Consider the following 27,000-nt stretch of genomic DNA (forward strand, 5'->3'; position numbering starts at 1 on the left):
TGATGGAAATGTTGTTTGGATGATCGCTACCAGGTCTAAATCTATGATCCTATGAATTCCCCAAATTTTCTTCTTTTAATAACTTAATATATAATACTCCTCTATGAATTTTTCTAAAATCTTTTTAACATATTTATATTTTCAGCTTGAACACTCTCATAGGTTTCATATTGCCTTATACTCCTGATTCAGATTGTAGTACTAAGATAAAAGAAAAGAAATTTTCAGGAAATTCACTCAGAATCCCTCCTCATATATAAATCCTTGTGGCAGACAGAATGGATTAAGGGTAAAGAGGGAAGAGTTTGTGAGGATGTAAAAATTGACAAAAGAAGGACAACAACATCTAGTAAATTTCTATTAAGTCCACTGCCTAATTGTCTTTATTTTTATACTGATTTATATTCAACCAAGGCATATGGACAGTTCTACTAGACAGGACAACTAGAGCCCATTATTCCACTCTGTTAATTATTTCTGTTATGCAAATATGTGGCTCTTTGCTTTATCCTGGAATACATTCAGCATTCTTTTTTTCTTATAATTTAACATCATCACGAATGATTCATACATTCTATTCTATGGTGTGTACACAATTAACTAAGGAAGCTGCTAGGAAGAAATTAGGAACAATTAAAATAAACAAAACACTAAAATATCATATATAATGTAGCAGCTCAATAAACAAATCATAATATTGTAAGAATAAAAGACAGTTTTCAAAATAAAATTGTATATACATTGGAAATGGCTACATAAATGAATAGTTCAATTAGTTAATTGAGTATTCAATAATGTTGGCATGTAATTTCACTAAAGGACTCAAGAGTCTAACTTAATTAAATAATCAGACTGTGTTATGTGTATATTTGTTTCCACTTATCTCTGTAGGAAAAAAACAGCAACAATCTTATATACTTGTATACACTATGGACAGAAGATCTTTTTATATTTTCCACTTCTTTATGCTCCTATTAGTATCTCATACATATAATAGTTCATGGGAAGAACTCAACATATATCTTATTTATGCTTCTACTTGTCCTCTAACCCCATAACTTCTTCTATAGCCTTTTGATACTCTAGGGTGATGGTTATTAAAATCATTTGACTCTAGAGCCCCATTTGCAAATACAACTAACTATAAGAGCTGTGTGGTTATCATATTCTCTATGGAATCTAACATAATTATAATTACAATCTTGAAAAGCTGAAGTTCTGCTCCTGAAAATACTATGCTCTGATTTTCTAATTTATCTCTTGGAATTCTTTTCTAATTCTTTTCTAATTTATCTCTTGGAATTCATTTGATTCTGAATCCTTGAGTTTTGAAGGCATATTTCCATATGCAAAAAATCTGAATGATAATTATTCCTATAATGCTGCTATTGTTTGTTACAATTTATGCACATTTTATGCCTTAGCATCTCAATAAAGTTCTATAGGTAGCTTGTTCTGTTGAGTATACAAGACTACAATATATCGATGACCTTATCATTGTTCTCACTTCTACCAAGGGAATGACAATCCATTCATGCTTTCTTATTCTGCATAACTTTTATCTATATCTTACCATAAACTCTCCACAATAAAATTTTTCTATCATGTGCCTTTCTCTAGGTCTCTTAACATCATATGAGTACTTCAACAGTCTGAGAGTCCTTTATTCACTTATCTTTCTTGTTAGATTACTAGCCAATATCCTTTTTCTATTTATCTCTTAAATTACATTTTTATACCATTGTACAAATTATGGCTACAAATAATCTGAAGCCTTTTGAAAGCCACCATCATTCCCTTTTCTATTGTTCCAGTGTGACCTCCAATTTTTCACTTCAAAGATTGTGATGTTCTATCATTCCTGGGCATTTAGAATCAGTAGAAAGGAAAAGAGTTTTTAAAATGTTTTTTGTTTCAGAAAGAATCTCAGGTACTAAAAGAACTAAACAATTTCCAAAATTAAATCTAGATCATTCTTACCTTCCCATTCAATTCTGGGTCTGTCTCATAATTCTTCTGTAGTCAGTATCTAATGTCTAATTACTAATGGATTAACTCAAGATGTTGTCTATCTACCTATAGAATTCTCACCAAAAATATCTCTTAATCTCTACAATACCGAGATAACTGGTTAAGATAGGAAAGATTCAGTGGAAGTTTTTTTTTTTTCCGTTTTATAGAAAGGTCGTCAGAAAAAAAAATTGTGATAGCTTTTCCCAGTGCATTCAGGACTCAATGCTTTTTTTAAAAAATTGTATAAATACAAATCACTTTACATGAGATATCACTGTTGTTTTCTGAATTTTCCAGGATATTGCAAAGAAAGCATAATCCTTATGAACTGAGTCATGCTGGGGTTTCAGAAGCACTCAGATTTGCTTTAGACCAGTAGCTCATCAAAATTGCCACCAGTTGAGAAGCTGCCAGGAACAGAGAACAGTTTGATGTCATAATCATACCTGTCAGTTTAAATGTCTTTTATCCCTAAGAAAGTATAACTGATAATCAATAGATAGAAATTCCTTAGATCTCTATGCTTCGAAGAGTAGCACATGTTGATGTCCAAATGAGTGCCCCTCCTGCTAGACTGTTTCATTAAATATATCTTGGGATATTTTTTCTTTCATGACTTTGAGCTATAATCTTTCAGGAGATAGCTCTTGACATTGATGTATGTTAAAAATATATTACTTAATGTTTTAAAAATATTGAGAAAACTTTGATTGTTCTGCCTTTTGATCATTGGCCTGACTGAGGGATAGAGTTGTATCTGAACCTAGACTTTCTAGAATATTTAGGAGACAGATCAATTGATAAAATTAATGCAGATTTATTTTTTAAGTTCCAAGTCCTTAAAACCTCATTCCTAAAGATTTACATGAACTGTTGCTGAGAAAGATGAGCAGAACCAGAAGAACATTGTACACCATAACAGCAGCATGGGGTTGATGATCAATCTTAATGGACTTTCTCATTCCATGAGTACAACAGTCAGGGACAGTTTTGGGGTATCTGTGATGGAGAATACCATCAGCATCCAGAGAAAGAATTGTGGAGTTTGAACAAAGACCAAAGACCTGTAATTTTTTAAAAATGTTATCTTCTTATGTAATTTGCTATCTCTTATATTTTAATTTTTTTCCCTTAAGGATATGATATCTCTCTCAACAATGTATAGCATAGAAACAATGAAAAGAGTAACATACTGCCTTCTGTGGGGGTAGGGAGAGGGTAGCAAGATTAGGAGAAAAGTTGTAAAAATTCAAAAATAAATTAATAATTTAAAAAAATCCATTCCTATGATTTTGTGCTAAAATCTAAAAGTTATACCTACCATTCAGTGTTAATATATTGATCTATATAAACTAACTGAGAGAGACTAACTCTCAAAGAGTTAGTTCCATTGTCTTGGAAGTTTTTTTTAAGAGACTGAAGAAATTAAGGAAGGTTTGATTTCCTAAAAGATAAGAAGAGATAAAATCATGAACCATATGCTAATTTAAGTCTGAAAACTCTAGGGACTGGGGTTGCTTCTTTGGTGACTATACAAAGTATACTATATATCATGGAGCACTTGAAACTTGGGAAAATAAATTCCTTGTATAAAGCATAGAAAGGAGTTGCTATGTCATTAATAACATGTCTAAATCTTTTTTCCCAGGGACTCAGAATCTAGGAGTTACTGAGTGTAATAATAATAATAATCTGCACTGAATAGATTTTAATTCAAATTATAATTGTTCCTCTTTGGGACTACAGTAGGAATTTTGTACATTGCGGTAATTAGGTGGCATAGTAGATAGACTAGACTCTGGAGTCAGGAAACCTGAGTTCAAATTCATACTCAGACACTTTACACTTACTAGCTTTGTGAACCTGAGCAAGTCACTTAACCTTGATTGTATCTCATTCAGTACCATCTCTAGTCATCCTGATTCATATCTGACCACTGGACCCAGATGGCTCTGGAGGAGAAAGTGAGGTGTCCCCTCACTCAAATTCCATTCATTTGCATATCAAGGAATCATCTCTCTGATGTTATTGTTTTCTTCAAGAACCAAGGACAAGGGGCAGCTAGGTGGTGCAGTGGATACAGCAGCAGCCCTGGAGTCAGGAGTACCTGAGTTCAAGTCCAACCTCAGACACAATAATTACCTAGCTGTGTGGCTTGGGCAAGCCACTTAACCCCATTTGCCTTGCAAAAACCTAAAACAAATGAAAAAAAATTCTTAAAAAAAGAACCAAGAACAAACAACACCAACAACATTGCATAGTCATCTCTGCTATATAACTTAGAAGTTCATAAATTAAATTATCAAGAGTTTTTTTTTTTTTGCTTGAAGGAATATGGCAAACCACAAAACTGGTTCTTGGGTCATAATTTGGAACCACTGTGTCCCTTTTCAGACTAAATTTCAAATATGTAGCATCCCAAGATCTAGACAAATTACTTCATAAAGCTTAGGAGCACCTATCCTCTATCTATTGCTTACTCTTTCTTGAATATTCTCTGAGTTGCTTTTGTTTTTTTTGTCTTACAGAATGACCTTTCTACTTGGCTTCACATGTTAAACTCTTAATATTCAAATCTCAATTTAAAATTCTTTTTTCATATGGTAGCTAAGGGGCATAGTGAATAGAACACTGCAGTTAGAGTCAAGATACTTTGAATTCAAATCTGGACTCCAATACTTAATATCTATGTGACCCCTGGGTAAGTCACTTAACTTCCATCTGCTTCACTCCCCCCATCTGTAAAATGGGACAAAGAAAACTGCATCTAACTGCAAAGGATATTGTAAAGATAAAATAAGATTTGTAAATCATTTTGCAAATTTTAAAGTGCTACATGATAGCCATTAATGATACTTCATTCTACATTGTATTTCAGTTATCTATCTCTATAGTTCATGTATTAGATCGTGAGTATCTTCAGGATAGAAATTCAGTTTGTTAATCTTTGTATCTCTTCTATCACATATCCCAGTTTCTCACACATTAGAGAATCAATCATAAGAACTTGATTTAGATATGAAAGGGAACAGATGAGGAAACTGAAACCCAGAGAGGTAAAATGATTTATCCAAGATCAACAGTTAGAAAATAGTAGAGTTGGAAGTGAACCTGGGTCCTCTTACTCCAATTCAATTTTCTACTTCACATAGCTTATTAATTTGTAGAAGTAGAGTCTATCGTGGCCAACATTTTTGGGCATATGATTTGAAACTATACTAATTTTTCTTTACAAATTTAAAATTCAAATGTTGGAAGCATATTTACGCATTTAAATTAGCATGTGTTACATTCTTGGAAAGGTATGTTCATACAGAATGCCATACTGAAAATCGGCATGTACTTATGAAACAAACAATGGTGTCTCTAATGTTACCATAGAAGGAATGTAAGGGTTTCCCCCCTGCTTTTTCATTGTTTATATGTCACTTTAAAAAAATCTCTTAAGCTGTTATCTCATCTGTAAAGTGGGAGAATTCTTGTGACATAGCTAATACACTTGGACCTAGCTGCAATAAGGATAAAATGAAGTAATGTAAATAAAAGGCAAAAATCATAGGATCACTGAATGATGAGTGTAAGGTGCCTTAGAGATCATTAAAGCTACCCCTTCATTCTGCAGATGAGGAAACTGAGGCTGAAAGAAGTTAAATGAATTGTTCAAAGTCTAACAGATAATAAGAGACAGCCTCAGGCTCTTAACTTAGATCCTTTTACTTTACTTTTTCCATTATTCCACACAAATCCATGCCACATACAAAGAAAGCAAAAGTGAAGAAGTCACTAAAAGTTATTTGTATCATCTTGGAATCCAAAGTATAAGTTATCCCAGCCACATTTGTCCCTGAATATTATAGATGTATGCCCTCTAGATATAGCTTCATAAAGTCTAGATTAGTACCTTTAATACATATTCAATAGTTAGATGTTACAAATAGGTACAATATATAATGTATTTCCTGGTCAAAAACTTATTTTTCATTCATGCTTTCTCCCATGGAAACATGATAATATTTTGGGTAGTACAACTATTTGTATGCTTTGTTTTGTTTTTTCCTATCATTTTATTTGCTATGATCATTGAATAATTATTTTTTGTTTTTAAAGTAATGGAGCAGCTAGACAGTGTAATGGATAAGGAATCAAGCCTGAAGTCAGGACAGATTCATCTTTCTAAGTTCAAATCTGATGACAGACATTACTAGCTATGTGATCCTGGGCAAGTCACTTAACCCTGTTTGTCTCAGTTTCCTCATCTATAAAATGAAAGGGAGAAGGAAATGGCAAAATAAAACAACAATTTTGCCTAAAAAAAAACCCAAAAAAACAAAAATGGGGGTCATGAAAAGTCAAACATGACTGAACAACAAGAATAATGTACTATTTGTATGGTTAGTGGAAGTAATACATCATTGGGCACTTATATTCCATGGTTTCTGAAGTAACTATTGACCCACAAAGTGTACTGAATATGGTAAAAGTTTTTCTAGGTTTCCATTTATGATCCTCAGTTGTTTCATTATTGGCATTATTTTTTTATTGTGTGAAATTTGCTCTTTATCTTATAAGTTCTAATTTATAAATAGGTAATACTTCTATTACAAACATTAATACAGTTCTCAGTATAAGCATGTCCTCCTGGAAGGATATTTACATATGAAAATGAGATCAAAAGCTCCCTGGCAGGGGATGGGGAGGGGCACAGGATAGCTTCAATTTGATGTCAATAATACATAAATAAATACCAAATTATAATGTGATGGTTTATTTTCATTCTTCTCTGTTTCAAGAATAAGGAATATTGGGGCGGTTAGGTGGCACAGTGGATAGAACACCGGCCCTGAAGTCAGGAGTACCTGAGATCAAATCCAGCCTCAGACACTTAATAATTGCCTAGTTGTGTGGCCTTGGGCAAGCCACTTAACCCCACTGCCTTGTGAAAACTTCAAAGAAAAAGAATAAGGAGTCTCTTTTCCAGGATTAGAAGTGTACCTTTCAAAGAACCCCTGGGGAGTATGTAGGACCTGAGATTATGCTGAAGGACATGAGCAGGACCTTGGATTGTAAATATATAATATAATGAAAGCTGTTTGGAACAACTCTGCATTTTCTGAATAGTGACCTTACATTCACAATTTTAATGTGGCATTACCTTCAGTCTTCACATTTGATTATGGCACTTAGGGGACACAAACACTCCCAAAGATGTCAAGAGATGATGTTATTTCTATGACCACATAGTTTGAGTTTCTCATAATTCTCCCATAAGAATTGTACATTTTTCATGCTTGGTCCTTAGCTTCAAGGTTAAAAGTAGCTTATACAAGACCATTTTGGTGGTTTTTAAGTTAGAAGCCTATAAAGGAACATATCTTTCTTTACTTTAGGTAAAGACACTTCAAACTTCTGGTGTGCTCATACAATTCAAAAAATGAGCCATTGCTAGTAATTTCATTCCTGTCAGACTTGTGCTCCCTACTAAGTTATTAAATTTTTGAATTAAGAACTGTAGTTTTGATATGCAGCATGAAAAATGACATTTTCTTGCTTTCTTTGAGTCTCTCAAAGTTCAACTGAGCTGAATGTAAACATTACATTTATCTATTTATAGATTAAGTTTAAAGGTATATTCAGTACTAATTCAGTCATTACTTGTCTAGGGCTTCTTAGAATGGTTCCATAACAGGTTTCTGATTTTGTATAGTATACTAGGCAATATGATATAGGAGAGAGAAAGCTAGTCTGAGTCAAGAAAATTTCAATTTCTACTGCCTTTCACATATGCAAGCTATGTGAAGCTTAACCAAACACTCAAACTTTTAGTGCAATAGTTAAATCTAACTTTAATAATTTGCAGAGAAGATTCAACTTACATTTATAGAGTGGTTTTCTTCTCCCAGGAGTTCCCTATACAAATGAATTCATGGATCTAGATTCTATATCTGTCTTTCATATCCATTACTAATTAACTTAACAAAAAATAGGCAAATTGAAAAATTCACTTGTATTAAGACTAACATGGCCAAATTTGTAATACTGGTAATTTTAGATAACTGTTCAATGAATTAAAATAGTTTGGTAGATTTTTGTTTGTTTTATCCATATTGATTCTTAAATTTGTTTTAAAATTTTGAAATTCTTGCTAGAATCCAAAGAGTGACAGGATATGTAGGTATGGGAAATACAACAAACTAAATACAAAAGAAAAAAATAGCAGAATACTGTTGAACAGAGATAGAGCTGATGGTATCTGAACACAGATTGAAGCAGACTTTTCCTTTTTCTCTCATTTTATTTTTCTTGAGATTCCTCTATCTTTGTGGGAGGTGGGGGGGGTCTATGTTTACTTTTGTAACAAGAATATTGCAATAATGTGAAAATAAATAAATAATTTTTTAAAAAGGAAAATAAAACCTCTTAGAAGAGAAATCTTTAAAAATCTACTCTCTTATCATCTAAGATCTAGTTTGATATTTCTTGTCTTCATGAATCAGTTCAACAGTATTCTGCTATTTGTTTTTTTCTCTGTCCCTCTTCTATCACCCATACCTTCCCTCCTCTCCCCCATCCCCTTTTCCCTGTTCCTTTTCTCACTTTTTTTCCTCTATAGAAAGATTGTACAAAATATGACCAGCAGGCCCCTTGCAGCCTGCAGTGCAATTTTATGCAGCAGATAAAACAATAATTTGCATGGAATTCATAGTCGAGTTTTTAATTCCATCACTAATAAATAATCTCATTATATTAATTTTCTTTGTTGTTTTTAAGCAGTATTGCAGACAAAACATATTGCAGGGAAATTTCAGTTGATCTGTGGGAGGCATATTGCTTTTGTGTTTTGGGCCTTCACCTGACATATTGATGGAACACATTCCTCCACTTTCTAAGAAGTTAAAAGTACTGTGACTTTTACAGAGCTTTTTTAAATGTAACTAAGGTAAGACTACAAATTAACTATTATATTAGTGGTTGTAGTTTTTATTCTGAGTGTGGCCCTCAAATAATTATTTTATTTTAATTTGACTCTAAAATAACTTAAGGTAGGACAGTCCTGCTCTAGGGCAAGACAGATATCTATACCCTATTGAGTGTTTGTTACTTCCTCTCTGAGTCACTTCAGATGAGAATGAAGGCTCACTCATTCCCCCTCACTACCCTCACTTCCACTTCATTGCAAAAGCTTTTTCTTGATTCTTTTATGTAAAATATCTTAGCCCATTCTACTCTCCTTTCCCTTTCTCCTAGAACATTCCTTTCTTGCTCATTAACTCCATCTTTTTAATATATCATATCTTCATATCAGCTCCTCCTATGCCTTGTCTATATATGCTCCTTCTAACTGCTCTAATAAATGAGAAGATTCATATGAATTATCAGTATCATCTTCCCATGCAGGGATACGAGTAGTTCAACATCATTAAATCCCTCATAATTTGCCCTTCCATCCACCCTCTCTATGCTTCACCTCTCTATGCTTCACCTAAGTCATATGCTTGAAGATCAAACTTTCTGTTCAGTTCTCCTTGTTTCAACACGAAAGTTTGAAGCCCCCAAATTCATTGAATAGCTATTTTTTCCCATGAAAGAGGATGTTCAGTTTTGCTGGGTAGTTGATTCTCAGTTGCAATCCAAGCCCTTTGCCTTCCAAACTATCATATTCTGGCCCTAGAGTCAGGAGGACCTCAGTTCAAATACTACCTCAGACACCTAATAATTACCTAGCTGTGTGACCTTGGGCAAGTCACTTAAACCCATTGCCTTAAATATATGAAGTTTTTTAAAAAAATTTAAAAAATTAAAATGAAGTTTAGGCTCTTTTTCTGGTCATGATTTTCAGGTAGTCCAATAATTTTAAAATGATCTCCCTGGATCTGTGTTCCAAGATGGTTGTTTTTCCAATGAGATCTTTTACATTTTCTTATGTTTTTTCATTCTTTTGGTTTTGTTTGATTGTTTCTTGATTTCTCACAAAGTCATCAGCTCCTCTTAGCTTCAGTCTATATTTGAAGTAGTTATTTTCTTCAGAGAGTTTTTTTAATCTTCTTTTCTATCTGACAAATTTTACTTTTTAAAGTTTTCTTCTCCTCATTGACAATTTGGACTTTTTTTTCCATTTGACCCAAACTGGTTTTAGAGATGCTATTTTCTTTGGTAATTTTTGTATCTCCACCAAGTTGCTGATTTGATTTTTATGATTTTCATGCATAACTCTCATTTCTCTTCCCAAATTTTACTCTATTTCCCTTACTTGATTTTTTTTAGTTTTTTTTTTTTTGTAAGGCAAATGGGGTTAAGTGGCTTGCCCAAGGCCACACAGCTAGGTAATTATTAAGTATCTGAGACCGGATTTGAACCCAGGTACTCCTGACTCCAGGGCTGGTGCTTTATCCACTACGCCACCTAGTCTCCCCCCTTACTTGATTTTTAAAATCTTCTTTGAACTCTTCCATATCCTGAGACCAATTCCTAATTTTCTTGGAGGTTTTGGATACAGAAGCTTTGACTTCATCATCTTATGAGTATGAATTTTGATCCTCTGTGGAAGCAATATAAGTATCTATGGTCAGGATCTTTTTCTTCTGTTATTCATTTCCTCAGTCTATGACCTGATTTTAATGAACTTTCCAAGCTTTTGAGTGCTTTTGCAACACCTCCCAAGGGATCTCAATTCCTTCAAGGTATTATGAGAGGCTCTGTCTGCTCTCCTGCCTATGCTCTGGTCTATAGATGACCACAAACACTCCCCTCTGCCCTGGAGCTGTGAGGAGGGTCCCTGCTCCACTATGGCAGAATGGGGGCCCAGACCTGGATCTGAGCTTGGACAGAGCAACAGAGTCCTGTCCCAGGGATAGTGGAGAGACCTCAATAGTCTCCCCAAACCTCCCTACTGTTTGTGGGCTGAACCCTCTGTAAGCAGCTGCTGGGTGAGTCTAGAGGCTTGCTTCTGGTTCCCAGGGCAGGCCTGCATTGAGACCTGAGATACACTGGGTTTCATGCTCACTCTTATGTGGTAGAGTTTTCCTATTGACCTTCCGAGTTGTCCCTGGCAATCCCTGGGCTGATGGGTCTGGAAATCTACTCCTGCTACCACAGACCCAGGCACACCAAGGACTCAGACATCCTGGAGGTTGCTCCTGAAATGTTGGAGCTGGTTAGCTCTGGTGTGGTGCAGCTGCAACCTGGGTTGCACTGTGGCTCTTTCCAAACCTGGTCCAGTGGAAGAGACCCTTCCTGCAGATTTTCCGAGTTGTCTTGGCTTTAAAAATTGCATTGCTCAGTCTTTCTATGGGTTGGTTCCACCACCCTAGATTTTGGTGAGAGTCATAATATTAAGGCACTTGGAGTGATCTAGGGAAGAGCTTCTGAGAATTCTTGCCTCCATTCTGCCATCTTGACTCTGACCCCAACTCCTTCTATGAGGTTTTGACAATAATTTACCTATATGTTATCAACACCAGATAAAAAAGCAAGTTCCAAACTGTTTTGGATAGTTTTTGGATAGGTTCCAAATAAAACTTGATCTGATATACATTAAAAAGATCTAAATAATAGAATCACAAAACTCCTGATTGATGAAGTCTCAGAAGCTATCTAGGACAATATATAGTAGGAAAAAAAATATCCCACTATGATCATAAATATAGAATTGGAAAGGACTTCTCTTGTCCAAGGTCATTCAGGTAGTGTCAGAAGTCCAATTAAAACCCAATTCCTCAGGGCAGCTAGGTGGCACAGTGGATAGAACACTGGCCCTGGAGTCAGGAGGACCTGAGTTCAAATCCAATCTCAGACATTTTGGGCAAGTCACTTAACCCCATTGCCTTGTAAAAAACAAAAAAAAATTCTCATTAAACCCAGTCCTTGACTCAGAGGGAAACACTCATTCCTTAATGTTATGCTGTTACTAGAATATACCTAATGACCCTAAATTTTCTGCTTAAGGTTTCTACTAAGTGAGATACAATTTTTCCCTGAGGCAATTTATTCTACCTTAGATAACTTTAATTGTTAGAAAGTTTTTGTTTGATTTTTTTCAGACATCAAATTTAACTTTAACTCTGCAAGTTTCTCATTCTACCTTCCCTTGCCAAGAAGAAAAAGTCTAATCCTTCTTTCATATGACAACCCTAAAAATATTTAAAGATAGCGATTATGGGGAGAAGGAGACCCACTGCTCATTATTTAAATGGTAAGTAATTAAAAAGCTTTATTCTGTTCAAAGTTCCATGTCATAATAGAGAGAAGCAGTGAATAGCCCATAGAAAAAAGAAGTCTTTGTGGGATGAGCAGGCTTCTGAATATGAGACGTATCCCACAGGTATTTATAGAATAATGAAACTGTATAGTCATGCTGACTTCACAAATAGCTACTGGACTAGAAAGGGGTTGTATTCTTAGGAATAGAAAAAAAGCAAAAACAAAACTTCCTGGTCTGTTAGTCTGTTATTGCCCTCAAGGTCTGAAACAAGGCTGACTCTGCTTTTTGACTGGCCTTCCAGAAGAACTAGGGTAGACAAGAACAAAAATATCCTTTTTTGAATGAATATCCATTTATTCTAAAATAGGGTTACTAGCTTCAAGATAGGCAAAATATAGGAGCACCCATTCTCTGCTACCATATAAGCATATTTCATTTGTCATCCCTTCTTCAGGCTAAACTGTATGATAGTTCATCTTGTCACTTTCAATTCAAGGGAAGATTATAATTTTAAGAAAGTGAGAGATTTTTCTTCTGAGGAAAAAGAAACAGTTTAGATAAATATGCTTCCTAGCTATGAATAGGAGAACTGTGAACAACAATAAAATAACAAAAAAAATAGCATTGGAAATATTTTTGAGGGGGTTTTATTCTGTTTTTTATTTTTTTGTTGTTATTCTGTTTTTAAATAATGATTTCTCTAAGGAGAAGAAAGAATAATTTCAACAATAATCACAGGCCACCATGCAGACTGAAAATAATATGACAATGACAACATCAGAATGGAAGAATAAAACACTCATCTTCTTGCATTCTACCAAGATCAGATGATGATGATCTTGATTTTGTTCTGATACAATACAATTTCTGCTCTCTGGCTATTCATCTATGTTCTGAAATTATCCATATTTTAGCTAGGTACCGATGCATTGTTAGCACTAGGGTCATATTTTTCTGTGGAAAGGACCATCTCCAGGTTTGGTCATCAAACCTTTAATGATCTAGAGCTATCTACAGCTATCAGTGATCATGATAATCTCCACCTAAGATATTATCTGGGAGCTATTCACATTTTAAAATCACTACTAATGCCCTTCAATACCATTTTCAAAAAACTGTATTATAGGGATATCTCCCTATAGTTGATAATGAGATTTTAGGCTTTCAGGATAGTGCAAGAATTTCCTGAAGTCTTCATTCATAGACTCAAAGAATTTGGAGCTAAAAGGAAACTTAGAGACCAACCAATATAAATATTTCCTCTTATAGATGAAGGAGCGGAAGCTCATTTGCAGAATTAAAAAAATAGAATAATTTGAAGCCTGGGGACTCTAACACTAAAGTCAATGTCTCTCCCTTATATGATAAGAATAGCTTTTAAAAAAGAAAGAAAATGAAAAGAAAAAAATTCCATGGAATAGGTATAACAAGCACATTTATAAAGTCACTAAGGGTAAATATCTATATCTAACTATACAAATACTTTGAACACATTTTTAAAAAAATGATTAAAAAGGAAATTAATGCATTTAAATCAAATAATCTCATACTCATTTTTCAAATATCTTTAATTTTTTTAATATAAGTACTATATTTCTCCTGGGTATCATTCCAATCTTCATACAAAATCATATGATTTCTACTAGTTTTAGCTAAAAATCTCATTCTTTATTATTTTTTTTATTCAAGTACAAACTTTGGGCTTTAATAACACTATACATTTTCCCAAAGGCAATGAGTTTCAAACTTTTTCCTTTGTTCAATTCTAAGGCAAACACATTATCAATAGCATCTGTCCAAGATAAATGTGTTGATGGAGGCAATATGGTCAATAGAACATGCATTGAATTTGGAATGAGAAAATCCAAGGTCAGATTCTTACTTTGACATTACTACTTGCTTGTTCTTGCATAATCATGAACTTTCTGGCTTCAGCTTCTTCCATAAAAAGAGGAAATCATATTCAATGACCCCTTAAATTTCTTACAGCTCTTATCATCATTATTATCATTATCATCAAAGTATCCTTTTCATAAATGACCCTGACCCCCAAAGGTCAATACCATTCAATTAGAAAGAAAGATAATGTCTACATCAGCTTCTTATTAAAATTTTTATAAAATAAAAATTACACAATTATATAGAAGGTAAAGCTTTGATTTTAACATTGAGTGTTGTGTTTAAGTACAATATCTAATGTCATTAATGTAATTAAAGATACAACAAACATATGTTTCTTAAAGGGAAAAAAATCTGAGAAATGGTCAGAATTTCTACCATTTTTGCCACCTGTTATAAATGGCTCATGAATACTTAGTCCAGAGTGATTAAAATTGTCTTGTATTAATACATCTTTGCAAAGAAGGACCACCTCTCTCTCTCTCTCTCTTAAGGGTAGAGAGACTCCAGATTTGGGAAATGTTATATGTTAAATGTTAAATGCCTTATATGCACTTTGAAAGGCTTTGTTCCTCCCTGTTCCTGCCAACAATTGGCTGGGGTCACAATCTAATTGATATTTTCACCCCTTTATCTTTTCCACAGTCCTGCTCATTATACTAAAGAGTCCAGGGGAGGTAACTATAATCAACTTGAGACTGGGCAAAGGGAAAGGATCAGACCCTAGGTTAACTCAAAACTAGGTGGAGTATACCTGATCTAAGCTCAGGTTTTAAGACTAGGTCTTTTGTCTTGCACTCACATACCTGCCCATAGGCATCAATACAGGCATACCCCAGTCTTTGTAATGTATGCTAACAATGTCCTTTCACATTCCTGTGGGACTCAAATACCCCATATTCCCCACCCCCACCTAAAATCCAGTAAGATTTCTAATTGTCCAAATATTATTTTGATCTCTGCAACATCATAAGTGGCCTATAACTTCCATGAAGAATCAACCATTTCAGTGTTTATAATTCTTTAATTATAGTAAAGGCAGCGAGGAGTAAAGGTAGTACTCATGCATCTGAGATATGCTGTCTTGGTTTTTGGTATTTTTTGTGGAAAATGTTTAATTGATTGATCAACAGAAAGCTCAGAATTTTTTTTTTATTTTGTCTTTCTCCACTTTCACCTCATGTCTCTTCCCTCACCTTGTGTTTTAATATGATTGAGAATCTGAAAACATGTATGGTGTTCACAAACTAGAAAATATACTATCTGAGAAAGTCCTTCTAAATAAAAGCTCTGTGAAATCACTTGCTGTTATCATAAAGATAAGAATGCATTCTTTAAGATATGGAATGGTCATTAGCCAAATCCACTCTCCCATTTAGTAAAAGATCATCCTATTAAGTATATATGAGAGGAGACAGAAAAGTGATAAACGTGTTTTGGTATGAGCAACTCTAAAGTAGTTTAAGGGGAAAATCCAATCATTTACAACCCAGAAAAGCAATCTGTGAATAATTATAGATGTCTCTCTGAAAACAAAAACCCTACTCTCTTAGCCAAAGCCAAAAATGTAGGCCACCTCTATGAAGGAGTTTTGTTATCTCATCTGGAAAAAGGGAAATTGAATCTGATGGCTAAGGTCCATTTCAGGACTGATTCTATGATAATAAGTTACAGAGAAATAGATTTAAGTTCAATGGAAAGAAATGTTTCAGTCACTGCTATGCCAAAGTGGAAGCAGTTGCCTTATATATCTGTCTCTTTTTCCAGTAGAGGACATTTGGTAAAACTATAACTGGTCAGGCAGCTAGGTGGCATAATGGAAAGAACACTGCCTCCCTCCCCACCCCTCTCCCCCATTCAGGAGGAGCTAAGCTCAAATTTGGCCTCAGAGGCTTAATAATTACCTAGTTGTGTGATCTTGGCCAAGTTACTTAACCCCATTGCCTTGCCAAAAAAAAAAAAAAAAACAACTGTAACTGGTCCAGCTATATTAGAAAGTCACAGAAATCCACGGCATGGAAGTTGCCAATTTGTGCATACTCTTTCCAGTTAAACCACTATAATGTCTCTATTGCTAAGTAATCAAAGAAAGAAGGAAAGGAATTATATATGTAAAAATATTTATAGAAGTTCTTTTTATGGAAAACCAAAAATTGGAAATTGATATTTTTTTCCATCTATTAAAAAAAGACTCAAAAATTTATAGTACACAGATTATTCACCATAAGAAATGGTGAAATGGACAATTTCAGAGGACATTGGGAAACTTATGAACTGATGCAAAGCAAAGTGAGGACTAGGAGAATAATTTACATAATAACATTTTAGAAAAAAATCAACTTTGAAAGACTTTAGAACTCTGATCAAAATGAAATACTATGAGTGTCAAGACAATGAAATTGAAATGTGCCACCAGCTTCCTAGTAGAAAAGTGATGAACTTAAAATGCAGAAAGATATTTATTTCTGAACTTTCCTAATGTAGGAGATTGTGTAACTGGAATGTGAAATGATATATTGCATTCTTGGAGCATGTGGTATGAAATTACTTAAAGTAGAATAAACAAGAGAAATAGACTAATTTAAAACATTTGCTAATAGAGAAACATAAAAAAATAATAAAAATATATATTCTCCTCTCTCTAATCACAGTTCCCAGTTGAGTTCAGTCCCTTTTTGTCTTTTTCATAAATGAATCTATCCTAATTATTTTATCTGCCTCAAATCTCTCCACTCTCTGATAATGATCAGTACAATTGTAAAAAGGCATTCTTAAAGGAAAAAAATGGATATTTGGCCATATCAGTTCCTCACTAAGAACCTTAAAGTGTCTTCCTACTGACTCTAGCATATATAGAAACTCCTTTATAGGCATTTAAAAGCCTTCATATAATGTAGCTTCAACCTACTTTTCTAGCCTTATTATTATTTCCTTTTACACAGCATATATTTCAAATAAACTGACTGATTGTTCTGATAGAGAATAAGTCAGAAATTCTACTCCCTGGAGTGGCTGGAAGGATAAATAATTGGATTCATGGGAGTTGCTGCTATTCTCTTTGTATTGTGTTGGAAAGCTCCAGGACTGGCTCATGTAACTTATTAGTATATAGCTTCATGCATGCTTTCTTATGGATAAAAAAGACAATCACTAAAATAAATGTAAAATGATATCCATAAATATTATTATGTTCCAGGATAATCATAAAACACTGGAAACTTACACTTGCAGCACTGTTCTGGGATCTCCAACTTCCCCTCCATCACCAATTGTCAATGTGTCATAGCCAATTTCTAGATCAAATTCTTCAAAGTTTATCTGAATAACCTAGGAGCAAAAATAAACAAAATCCTCAGTTACAAATGTATTCTCTCACACAGAAGAATTCCAATTGATGACACACCTTAACATAGGAAGAATTTCTTTTAAGTGATATGATAGATATATGCATGTATATATATATATATTCAAAAAATACATATTTACATTACAGAATTTATAATTCTGCCCATCAATTATGAAGTGTAATGGTAAAAATCATATCTTTAGTGATATATATCATACATTTTGTGACAAATATGCTCTAATGTCAAATAAAACCTTAATGAAGAGTCAGAACAAAGAGAAAATGAGATGAATTACAATAATGGCTTATACACCAAATAAAGTGGTTCCTAAGTTAATAAAAGATACTTTTCAATCATTATATAAATAGACAAATGTATGTATATATATATATATATATATGAAATATCATTAGAGATAAGTGGAAAGAGACCTTTTTCAAATCTATTCATTTTGTTATCTGTTTATATGTGATGCTAAACATAAATAACTGAGCACTTAGCACAGCACTCTACATTAAGTGCTCAATAAATGTTTATTGATATTAATCAACTAACCCACTGATTGATACTTGACAACAAACTCCTAGTTTTACTGATTTTTTCCCAGGGAGTTCTTAAATCAATAGATTATTTGAATCCTATTTTAATAGAGTCTCTATGGACAAAAAGAAAACATTAAAATTGAACATTACAAAAGCCACTCAGTTGAGCATAAAATATTCCTTTCCTTTGTTCATTTGAGTTCTGCACATGATAGCGAATTTCATTACTTTCACATATATCCAAAGCATAGGTTACTGAAACAAAGGGGACACTGGAGACAGAGCATTACTTGTTCCTTTTGAGATTGTACTCTGAACTTTCTTTATCATGCCTCAGAATCCCCTACATCCTGAAAGCACTCAAAAGTCTGTTAATCATACATTGCTCCTTTGATTTTTGCCTCTGATTACATGGCTTCTCCATGAATCTCTGAGTTAAAGAGGTCACCCAACCTTAAGATATGTCTCATTCATCTCCAGGTGACATCTTTTACCATATCCCTTTCCTTTTCAGTTTCATTTTATGTGTTGTGTCTGGCTATTAGAATGTTAGCCATGAGAGCAGGAACTGTCTTTGTTTCTATTTGTGTTTGTATTCCAACTGCTAAGCACAATGTCTGACACATAGTAAGTTTTTATTTTTAATTAATTCTTGTTCACTTGCTCACTTGATTATGTGAATAAGCATTTTAGAGTTCTAACTGGTTAGCAGAAATTGTAAGACATTAACATTGTTCTGAATGACATATATCTCTCAATTCAGCCTATGATTACATTGGGTTTCTTGGCAACCAGATTGCCTAGTCATGTTAATTTGTAGTCCATTAAAAATCTCATATTTTGATTAACATTGCTATGTAGCCACACCTCTTTCACATCTTACACTTGAACAGTTGATTTTTTTAGAAAGTGCTTGAAGAGTTGATTGGACTTTGCATTTATATCTATTAACATAGTATGAATGGTCAATTTGGTCTAAATTTATTCCAAATCAATAAGGAATAAGTATTTATTGAACACCTACTATATGTCCTTAGAACTGTTATCTGGACCAAAAGAGTTGCAGAAGTTTTTTTTTTTAATTGTGAAGGAATATACTATCTAATGGGAGAAATAAGGCCCCAATTTTTTTTATACATTTTTATGCAAAAAGCATGTCATTCAGCAGTACTTATATGGGAGAAATTATAAATAAAATAGGAATTCATTAAACAAAAAATAATGGTTCATTTGAGGGAAACTTTATGAAGGACTTGGCAAATGAATTTTAATTTTTTTTTTTTAGATTTTTGCAAGGCAAACTTGATTAAGTGGCTTGCCCAAGGCCACACAGCTAGGTAATTATTAAGTGTCTGAGATCTGGATTTGAACCCAGGTACTCCTGACTCCAGAGCCAGTGCTTTATCTACTACGCCACCTAGCCACCCAGCAAATGAATTTTAAACTAGATTTCAAAGTAAAGTTTGGATTCAAACAAATAGAGTAGAATGGAAGAGATTCTTGGCAAAGTGATTAATATTTGTGAAGGAACAGAGGTAGAAATAAACGTATTAGTTGCATTAGATAAGTGGAAACAACTTTACCATGAATCAGGGATCATTTTGGGAAATAATGAAAACATGAACAAGTAAGAGAGAGCCAAATTATTCAAGAACTTAAAACTACTGGAATTTAAATTAAAATAGAAACTTCAATTGATTCTTAACTAATTGACTATACCCAAGTGAAGTAAATAAATTTAATCAAATTTAGAGGAAAGTCTCCAAAGGAATTTCCTGGTCATGTATTCTTGACCTTATGCTAGTTAACATTTTAAACAATGAGTTGAACAAAGATGTAGGAGCTGGAAAGGATCCATAAGAAAATACTTAAGGTGATGAGGCAACTGCTGACTATACCATAGGAGTAGGACAGTTGAGGAAATAAATGTATCCTGGAAAAGAGAAGATTGAGGAATGATGGATAGAACATATATCCTTTGATCCAGCAATACCACTACTGGGTCTATACCCTGAAGAAATCATGAAAAAGCATCACTTGTACAAAAAAGATTCATAACACCTATGGTTGTGGCAGCAAAGTATTGGAAATCTAGTGAGTGTCCATCAATTGGGGAATGGTTGAACAAATTGTGATATATGTATGTTATGGAATACTGTTCTTCTATTAGAAACCAAGAGAATGGGAATTCAGAGAAGCCTGGAAAGATTTGCATGAACCATGCTAAGTGAGATGAGCAGAACCAGAAGAACATTGTACAACATAACAGCACCACTGGGATGATGATCAACCTTAATGAACTTGCTCATTCCATCAATGCAATAATCAGGGACAATTTTAGGGTATCTGTGATGTAGAATACCGTCTGTATCCAGAGAAAGAACTGTGTAGTTTAAACAAAGATCAAAGACTATTATCTTCAATTAAAAAAAAGTTGTCTTAAGTACTACATAATTTTGCTATCTCTAATATTTAATTTTTTCCCAGGATATGATTTTTCTCTCAACACATTCAATTTTGATCAATGTATAGCATGGGAACAATGTAAAAACTATCAGATTGCCTTCTGTGGGGGAGGAAGGGAAGGGAGGTTGGGGGAAAATTGTACAATTCAAAACCTTACAAAAATGATAGGTAGAAACTACTTCTGTATATAATTGATAAACAAATAAAATATTTATATTAAAAAAAACTGCACAGACAAAAGGTAAATTGTCCCAGGTTTCTGAAAATAAAGAAAAAATGGATAAATAAATGAATGATAAAATAAATAAAGATTATATAAATAAATGAAACCTTATCTATTAAAAAAAGTTAAATAATGGGGGCAGCTAAGTGGTGAACTAAATAGAGCCCCTGCTCTGATGTCAGGAGTTCAAATCCAGCCTCAGACATTTAATAATCACTCAGCTGTGTGACAAGTCACTTAACCCCATTGCCTTGCCAAAACAAAACAAAAAAAAAGTGAAGTGACTAACCCAGAGTCACCCAGTTAGGAAGTATCTGAAGTTAGCTCGTCACTTGAGTCTTAATAACTTTATGGCAAGCCCTGTAACCATTGAGTCACCTAATTGCCTACTAAGAGAGAAATAGCTTCCCTGAATGAATAAATGACAATTAATTTGTCCTCTCAAACCTCTTCTGGTACATTAAGACCAATATCTTCAGTGCACAGCACATTGCCTTTACTATAGGAGAGTTAATTTTGTTAAAGGGATTTTATAAAGGAATCCTTGATCTCTTTGGAAAATCCCACAATTGATAACAAGCAATTTTTATTTAACAACTTAAAGACAGAGGCACACAAGTAGTCTAGCTAGTACTCATTCTCCTCAGAGTCAAAAAAGCCAGAGTTCAATTCTGACATCATATACCATCTGTAGGATTCAGTCAAAGATGTAGCTGCTTCAAAAGTCAAATGTTGATAACAATACCTCCCTCAAATAACTGTGAGGATCAAATGAAATGACACTTCTAAAGCATTTATCAAAGTGCCAGTCACATGATAGATACGATAGATGTGGTTATTCTTTTCTCTTTTTTTCCCTTTTTACCCTTACAAAGTTTCCTAGACTCCTAACAAGTTATTACTTGCCCATGATCTTTCAGTTAGTTTACATCAAAAACAAACAAAAGGACTTGAATCTAAACAATTATAATGCTGTTGCTGGTTGCCTGGGTTTGGTTCTACTTGTAAGGAATCAGTACTCAGACCAGGGAAAGGGAAAGCAGATTTTGGAAAGATAGAGATTTATTAAAAGAAATTACAACACATAAGAAAAGTGATAGAAAAGTTAAGAAGAGTTTTAAGAATAGACCCCGTGGATTGCTGATTGACCTGATCAAGTCAGTTGACCAGGGTTTCTACAGGAATCTGGAAGGTAGAGACAGCTCATTCCTTCCTTGATCTCCTTAAATTCTCCCTCAGAGTCCACGGGAGGATGGTGACCTGGGAGTGACCCAAGTCCAGCATGGGAGCTTTTGCATTTTGGGGAGTGGTCTCTTTTGGGTGGTCTTAGACCTGCTTCCAGCACCTGCACTCCCTGGCTGCCCCACCTGAAGATAATGAAATCCAAATCTTATTGAAAGTCAGACCCTCAGGTGAGCCTAAATTAGATGATAAAAGGAAATAGGAAGATTCCCTTCTAATGCAAACAAAAGATTTACAAAGTTTGTTTCCAACTGAACTCAACATGCCCATATTTCTCTGCATCAATAATTCTTATGTTTTTAAAGGAATGGAGAATGGAAGGAGGAAAGGGGAGGGGAATAAGACGACAGAGCAAAAAAAGGAAAGGAGAAAGGGGAATATAAGAGGGAAAGGAAGGGATAAAGGGAAGAAAGAGGAGAGAATACGAAGGGGTCAATAACCTTCAGTGAAATACCTTGCTGTTGAGGTCAATGAACTTCAGTGAAGTATCTTGCCCCTTGGCAAGGATTAGGCAAATCCTTGAGCTACAATACCTACTCCCCTCCCATTGTCTATTTTACTAGTGTCTTCCACTTAAAGTTGATGCCTCTGGACAAGCACTGTCTGTGTTACCAGTTCCTTAATTCCTCCCTAGTACCACCCAAACTCTTCCCTTATGGCTTTCCCAGCACTTTTTCTAATCACTGATTCAGCCCAATTGTCCAGCTGTGTCTGCTGTTATCAGTCTGGTTCCAATACCCTGGGCAACTGTCCTAAGTTTCTTTTAGCTTTGCTACTTTCTTAGGGAACTCAAAATGATTTCCCTAGGAAACATAGTCAGAATTACTGCTCAATTTCGTTCTTACTTTAATATCCAAGGTAATGTGTAAATAAATTTCTTTTGTCCATATATTCCTTTGGGTCAGAGTTGAACTTAATTGAAATCTTTATTCAGACACATTTTCTGGCAATAAGAGGGGGAAAAAGAGGAGAAAACGAACAGGTGTAAGCAAAGGAGATAAAGGTGAAAAAAGAAAAAAAGGAAGGAAAGATAGATTTCACTCATAAAATATTTTAGGAACAATAAAAAAAAAGAATGTGTTTTTGTGTGTATACCAAGTCATATTCCCTGACATTACATGTTCTTCTGACAAAAAGTCAGAAAACATCTGGCAAGTTATTAAACATGTACAACAAGGTACTTGATTTCAATCATTATCTAGCTCCTACTTAGTTACACAAAAAAAGAAACAAAAGGATGGGGAGAGAAATATTCAGCCTCAAGTAACAAAGGAAATACCAATGATAACATTAACAAATATTCTCCCATAGTTTGTCTCATCAATTATTTTGTTTTTCTTTTTAACCCCAGAATGGGAGAATATTAGGTATTAATTTTTGTGAATATGGTATATTTTTATTATGCATAAAAGATGATAAAATTTGCAAGCATTATAAGAGTAAATAAATTCCCTTGAAAGATATTAGTAATCTAGTAGTTCTAATTTGGGTGGGTGAGAGATTTCATCCTTACTACATTGAAGGGCAGATGGGTAGCTAGGGCCTACTAGTGTGGTTGATAGCTTTCTCAATGGCACCATTTCTCAAGGTTGAGGAAACAATTCATTCAACAGCCATGTTATGTTCTCATTGCTATTTCTTATTTTATCTCGAACCAGCTTATCTAAAATTTTGATAGAAATTTACACTCACTATCACCAGAAAACCAAAATGTTGGAAAAGAAGAGTATGAGAGTACTTTTTCTAAAATTGTCTAATGATGATGTTTGTCCTTCATTCTCAAATAAGACCATGGGAAGATAATGGCATGACAAGGAAGTGAATTGGGTTTAAGTGTGGGTGGGGAGGGGGGTGGGGTTGTGCTAAATGACCAGTCTCACTTTCTCCTCCAGAGCCATCTGGGTCCAGTGACCAGATATGAATCCAGATGACTGGAGATGCCCTAAAGGAGAGGCAATTAGGGTTAATTGACTTGCCCAAGGTCATATAGCTAGTAAGTGTCAAGTGTCTGAGGCCAGATTTGAAGTTCTGTCCTCCTGACTCCAAAGCCAGTTCATTGCACCACCTAGCTGCTCTCTTAAAATTGTCTAAAGTAAAAAAGTACCCTCACCAATTCACTAGTAAAGGTTACTTTCTTGCTGAAAAATTGTCTAGAAAAAGTAATCTCACCAATTCATTAGGTAGCTTTGAACTTGTTTGGGCTCTAAAACAATATAGGCTATTTTGAAACCCTACCTCTTTTTTTTTTTTTTTGTTTTTGTAAGGCAAAGGCAAATGGGGTTAAGTGGCTTGCCCAAGGCCACACAGCTAGGTAATTATTAAGTGTCTGAGACAGGATTTGAACCCAGGTACTCCTGACTTTAAGGCTGGTGCTTCATCCACTATGCCACCTAGCCGCCCCAAAACCCTACCTCTTTATAGCATCCCCTTAGAAGCCAGCTCCTATATTATCTGCTATGGGTTGTGATATTAAGAACACATACCAAGAGATATTTGATCTGCTAATTAGACTCTTCAAATGCCATTTTCCATTAGTACTAGTACTTTAGAACTACCCTTTGCTCATGCTCTTTCACCCAGATGAAATAGTTTTTCTCATTTCCTTCACTCAGTTAAATTCTATTGCTTTTAAGATCTATTTTAAGGACAACCTATTTCTTAAAGTCACATTTGAAAACTTTCTCTTGAGGGCTATATCATTTTTCTCAGCTTCTATTTGGTAATATTTATTTAATTTCTGGTTAGCAGGTATTTATTAATCATCCTCACTTTTAACTAGAGAAGAGGAAAACTCTAGAAGAGGGATCCATGGAGGGGGAAGACTTGATTTCTTACAGACAGGCTGTTTGATCTTGAGGAAGTCACTTAATCTCTTGGTGCCCCAGGCAAGTCTCATATGCATTGTCTTGGATCTAGAGTTAGGAAGACCTGAGTTCAAATTCTACCTCATTTACTTAGTTATGTTATCCTGCACAAGTCATGGTCATTTAAATTCTCTTATTTTCCTCATGAGTCTGGTATAGTGAATGACTGCCACATATTAATTATAGTAGTGTAAACCCTTTTTAGCTTGAATCACATAGTTTTGCAAAGGGTTTTATAAATATCTCATTTTATCCTCACAATAGGTCATCACAATTATTATCCTGATTTTACAGATGAGGAAACTGAGGCTAATAAGTTTCTTTTTTTTTAAATTTATTTATCTGTTTATTTGGTTAATAAGTTTCTAAGGCAAGATTTTAATTCAAGCCTCCTTAATTCTAGTTCCTATATTTTAGCTTGTATATGACCTAGATGCTCCTAGATGACAATCAGATCTGACATAGGGCTACATAAATCAGAATAAGTCACTTTAGAGACCAAAGTAAGGATATACTTTACAGAATACTTAGTTACCTATTTCTCTTACTAGATTTGGTTGACACCACTAGGGATACAAAATTATATGAAATAATTTAATTAGTCCAAGAATGAGAAGATATTTAGCTGCACTAGGATCTAATAGGAATGTAAAAAATGTGTGTGGTCAATAAAATGACTTTGAATCTCTCTTTTTAATATTTGGAAATTTACAAAAATTAAATTAGTTCAAATATTCATCAGAAAACTCTATACAGGAATATCCAAAGGAAAACAAAAGCCTTTTAAATTTTTCATTAGCTTAAAACAATTTTAAATTAAGTAGTGTCTGCTTTAATTCAGATTGTGAGTAAATCCCTATCTTGTATTTTTGTGAGTCAGCACTGTACTGGATATTTGATGTGATAATTCCATTTACTCATTTAATTAGATAGGGATCACAATTTTACCATTTTGAATGAATGAGTAGTTAAAAATGGTACCTTTGCTTTAAGGTTTTTGCTTTCTTCTAGAAGTTTGATAGAAAATGGATTCAGAAAAAAAAATAGCACAAAGGACTAACAGAGTTTAAATGAGGTTTTTATTTCATTTTTCAAAAAGATTAAAGCATATGATGGACAATTACCAAAAAAATTTATTAAATACTTTCTATATGCCAGGTTCTGGGCAGATAGAAAAGGGTTCGGAGAATTATCTCTCATTTATTAAATTGATAGAGATGACAAAAGACAGAAATAGTTGATATTACATATGAATAGACTAAGTCAATAGCTTTTTATTCAATAAGTTCACTAAAAAAAAGTCAGAAGAGTGTCATGAATACTAAAATGCTCATAGCAGTATTTTCCTATCATAACAAAACACCTGGGGAAAAAAAGGATGCCCTTTAATTGGAAAAGTCAAAACAATGATGGTTTATTGAGTATAATGGGATATTAGTGTAATAAATTTGAATGATTCAGGGAAATAAGGAAAACTTCATATGAATTGACCAGTAATATTGATGATAATTGCCTTTTGTTCTCAAAGAAGATTATGACATCAGAGTGATGTCATGACAAGTATGTGAATTGGATTTGAGCTAGGGGCAATTGTGCTAAGTGACTAGCATCACTTTCTCTAGAAGAATGTAGATGGCCCTGGATGTGAGGCAATCAGGGTTAAGTGACTTGTCTAGGGTCACACAACTAGTAAGTATCAAGTTGTCTGAGGAAGAATTTGATCTTAGGTCCTCCAGACCTGGCTGCTCTTAAAACTGATAATATTTTACACAATGCTATCATGTAAGTGACAACCTATCTTCCTCCCCCTATTGGCTTGATCTCCAAATCAGATTGTAGATTGCAATTGCAGTTTGGGTTGCAAGAGCACACAACTACTAACCTAGGTTTTATTTACCCTCTGGGCTCATAATATGCAAACTAACTTAAGAGCCCAGACCAGTATTTTAGCCCTGTAGGAAATATTTAAATTCATCTTTAAATTTCAGCAATAGATAAAGATTATTTCAAATCAGAGTCATTTACTTATATGGTCTAGTAGGAACAGTAGCTACAAAACATTTCCCTCTAAATAAATACAAGTTTATTCTCCCACATATAGCTACAACATTAATAGGAAGAATAAGCATCTGGTTTTGGTGATTGCTGTTGATATCATTGTTTACTCAGTTTTGTCTGATTCTTCATGACCCTACAGACCATACTG

At 34.1% G+C, this 27,000-nt stretch overlaps 1 protein-coding gene across 1 annotated transcript in view; it reads right to left on the reverse strand.

Moving 5' to 3' along the window:
* LOC141499365 (CUB and sushi domain-containing protein 3-like) overlaps positions 1-27,000 on the reverse strand; it is a 315,574-nt gene that overhangs the window by 158,938 nt on the left and 129,636 nt on the right. The window contains exon 4 of the mRNA XM_074202121.1: positions 17,334-17,437. Coding sequence (XP_074058222.1) covers positions 17,334-17,437 — 104 coding nt within the window. The remainder of the gene's footprint in view (positions 1-17,333; positions 17,438-27,000) is intronic.

Source organism: Macrotis lagotis, chromosome X (genome assembly GCF_037893015.1).
Source record: "Macrotis lagotis isolate mMagLag1 chromosome X, bilby.v1.9.chrom.fasta, whole genome shotgun sequence".
Lineage (NCBI taxonomy): Eukaryota > Metazoa > Chordata > Mammalia > Peramelemorphia > Peramelidae > Macrotis > Macrotis lagotis.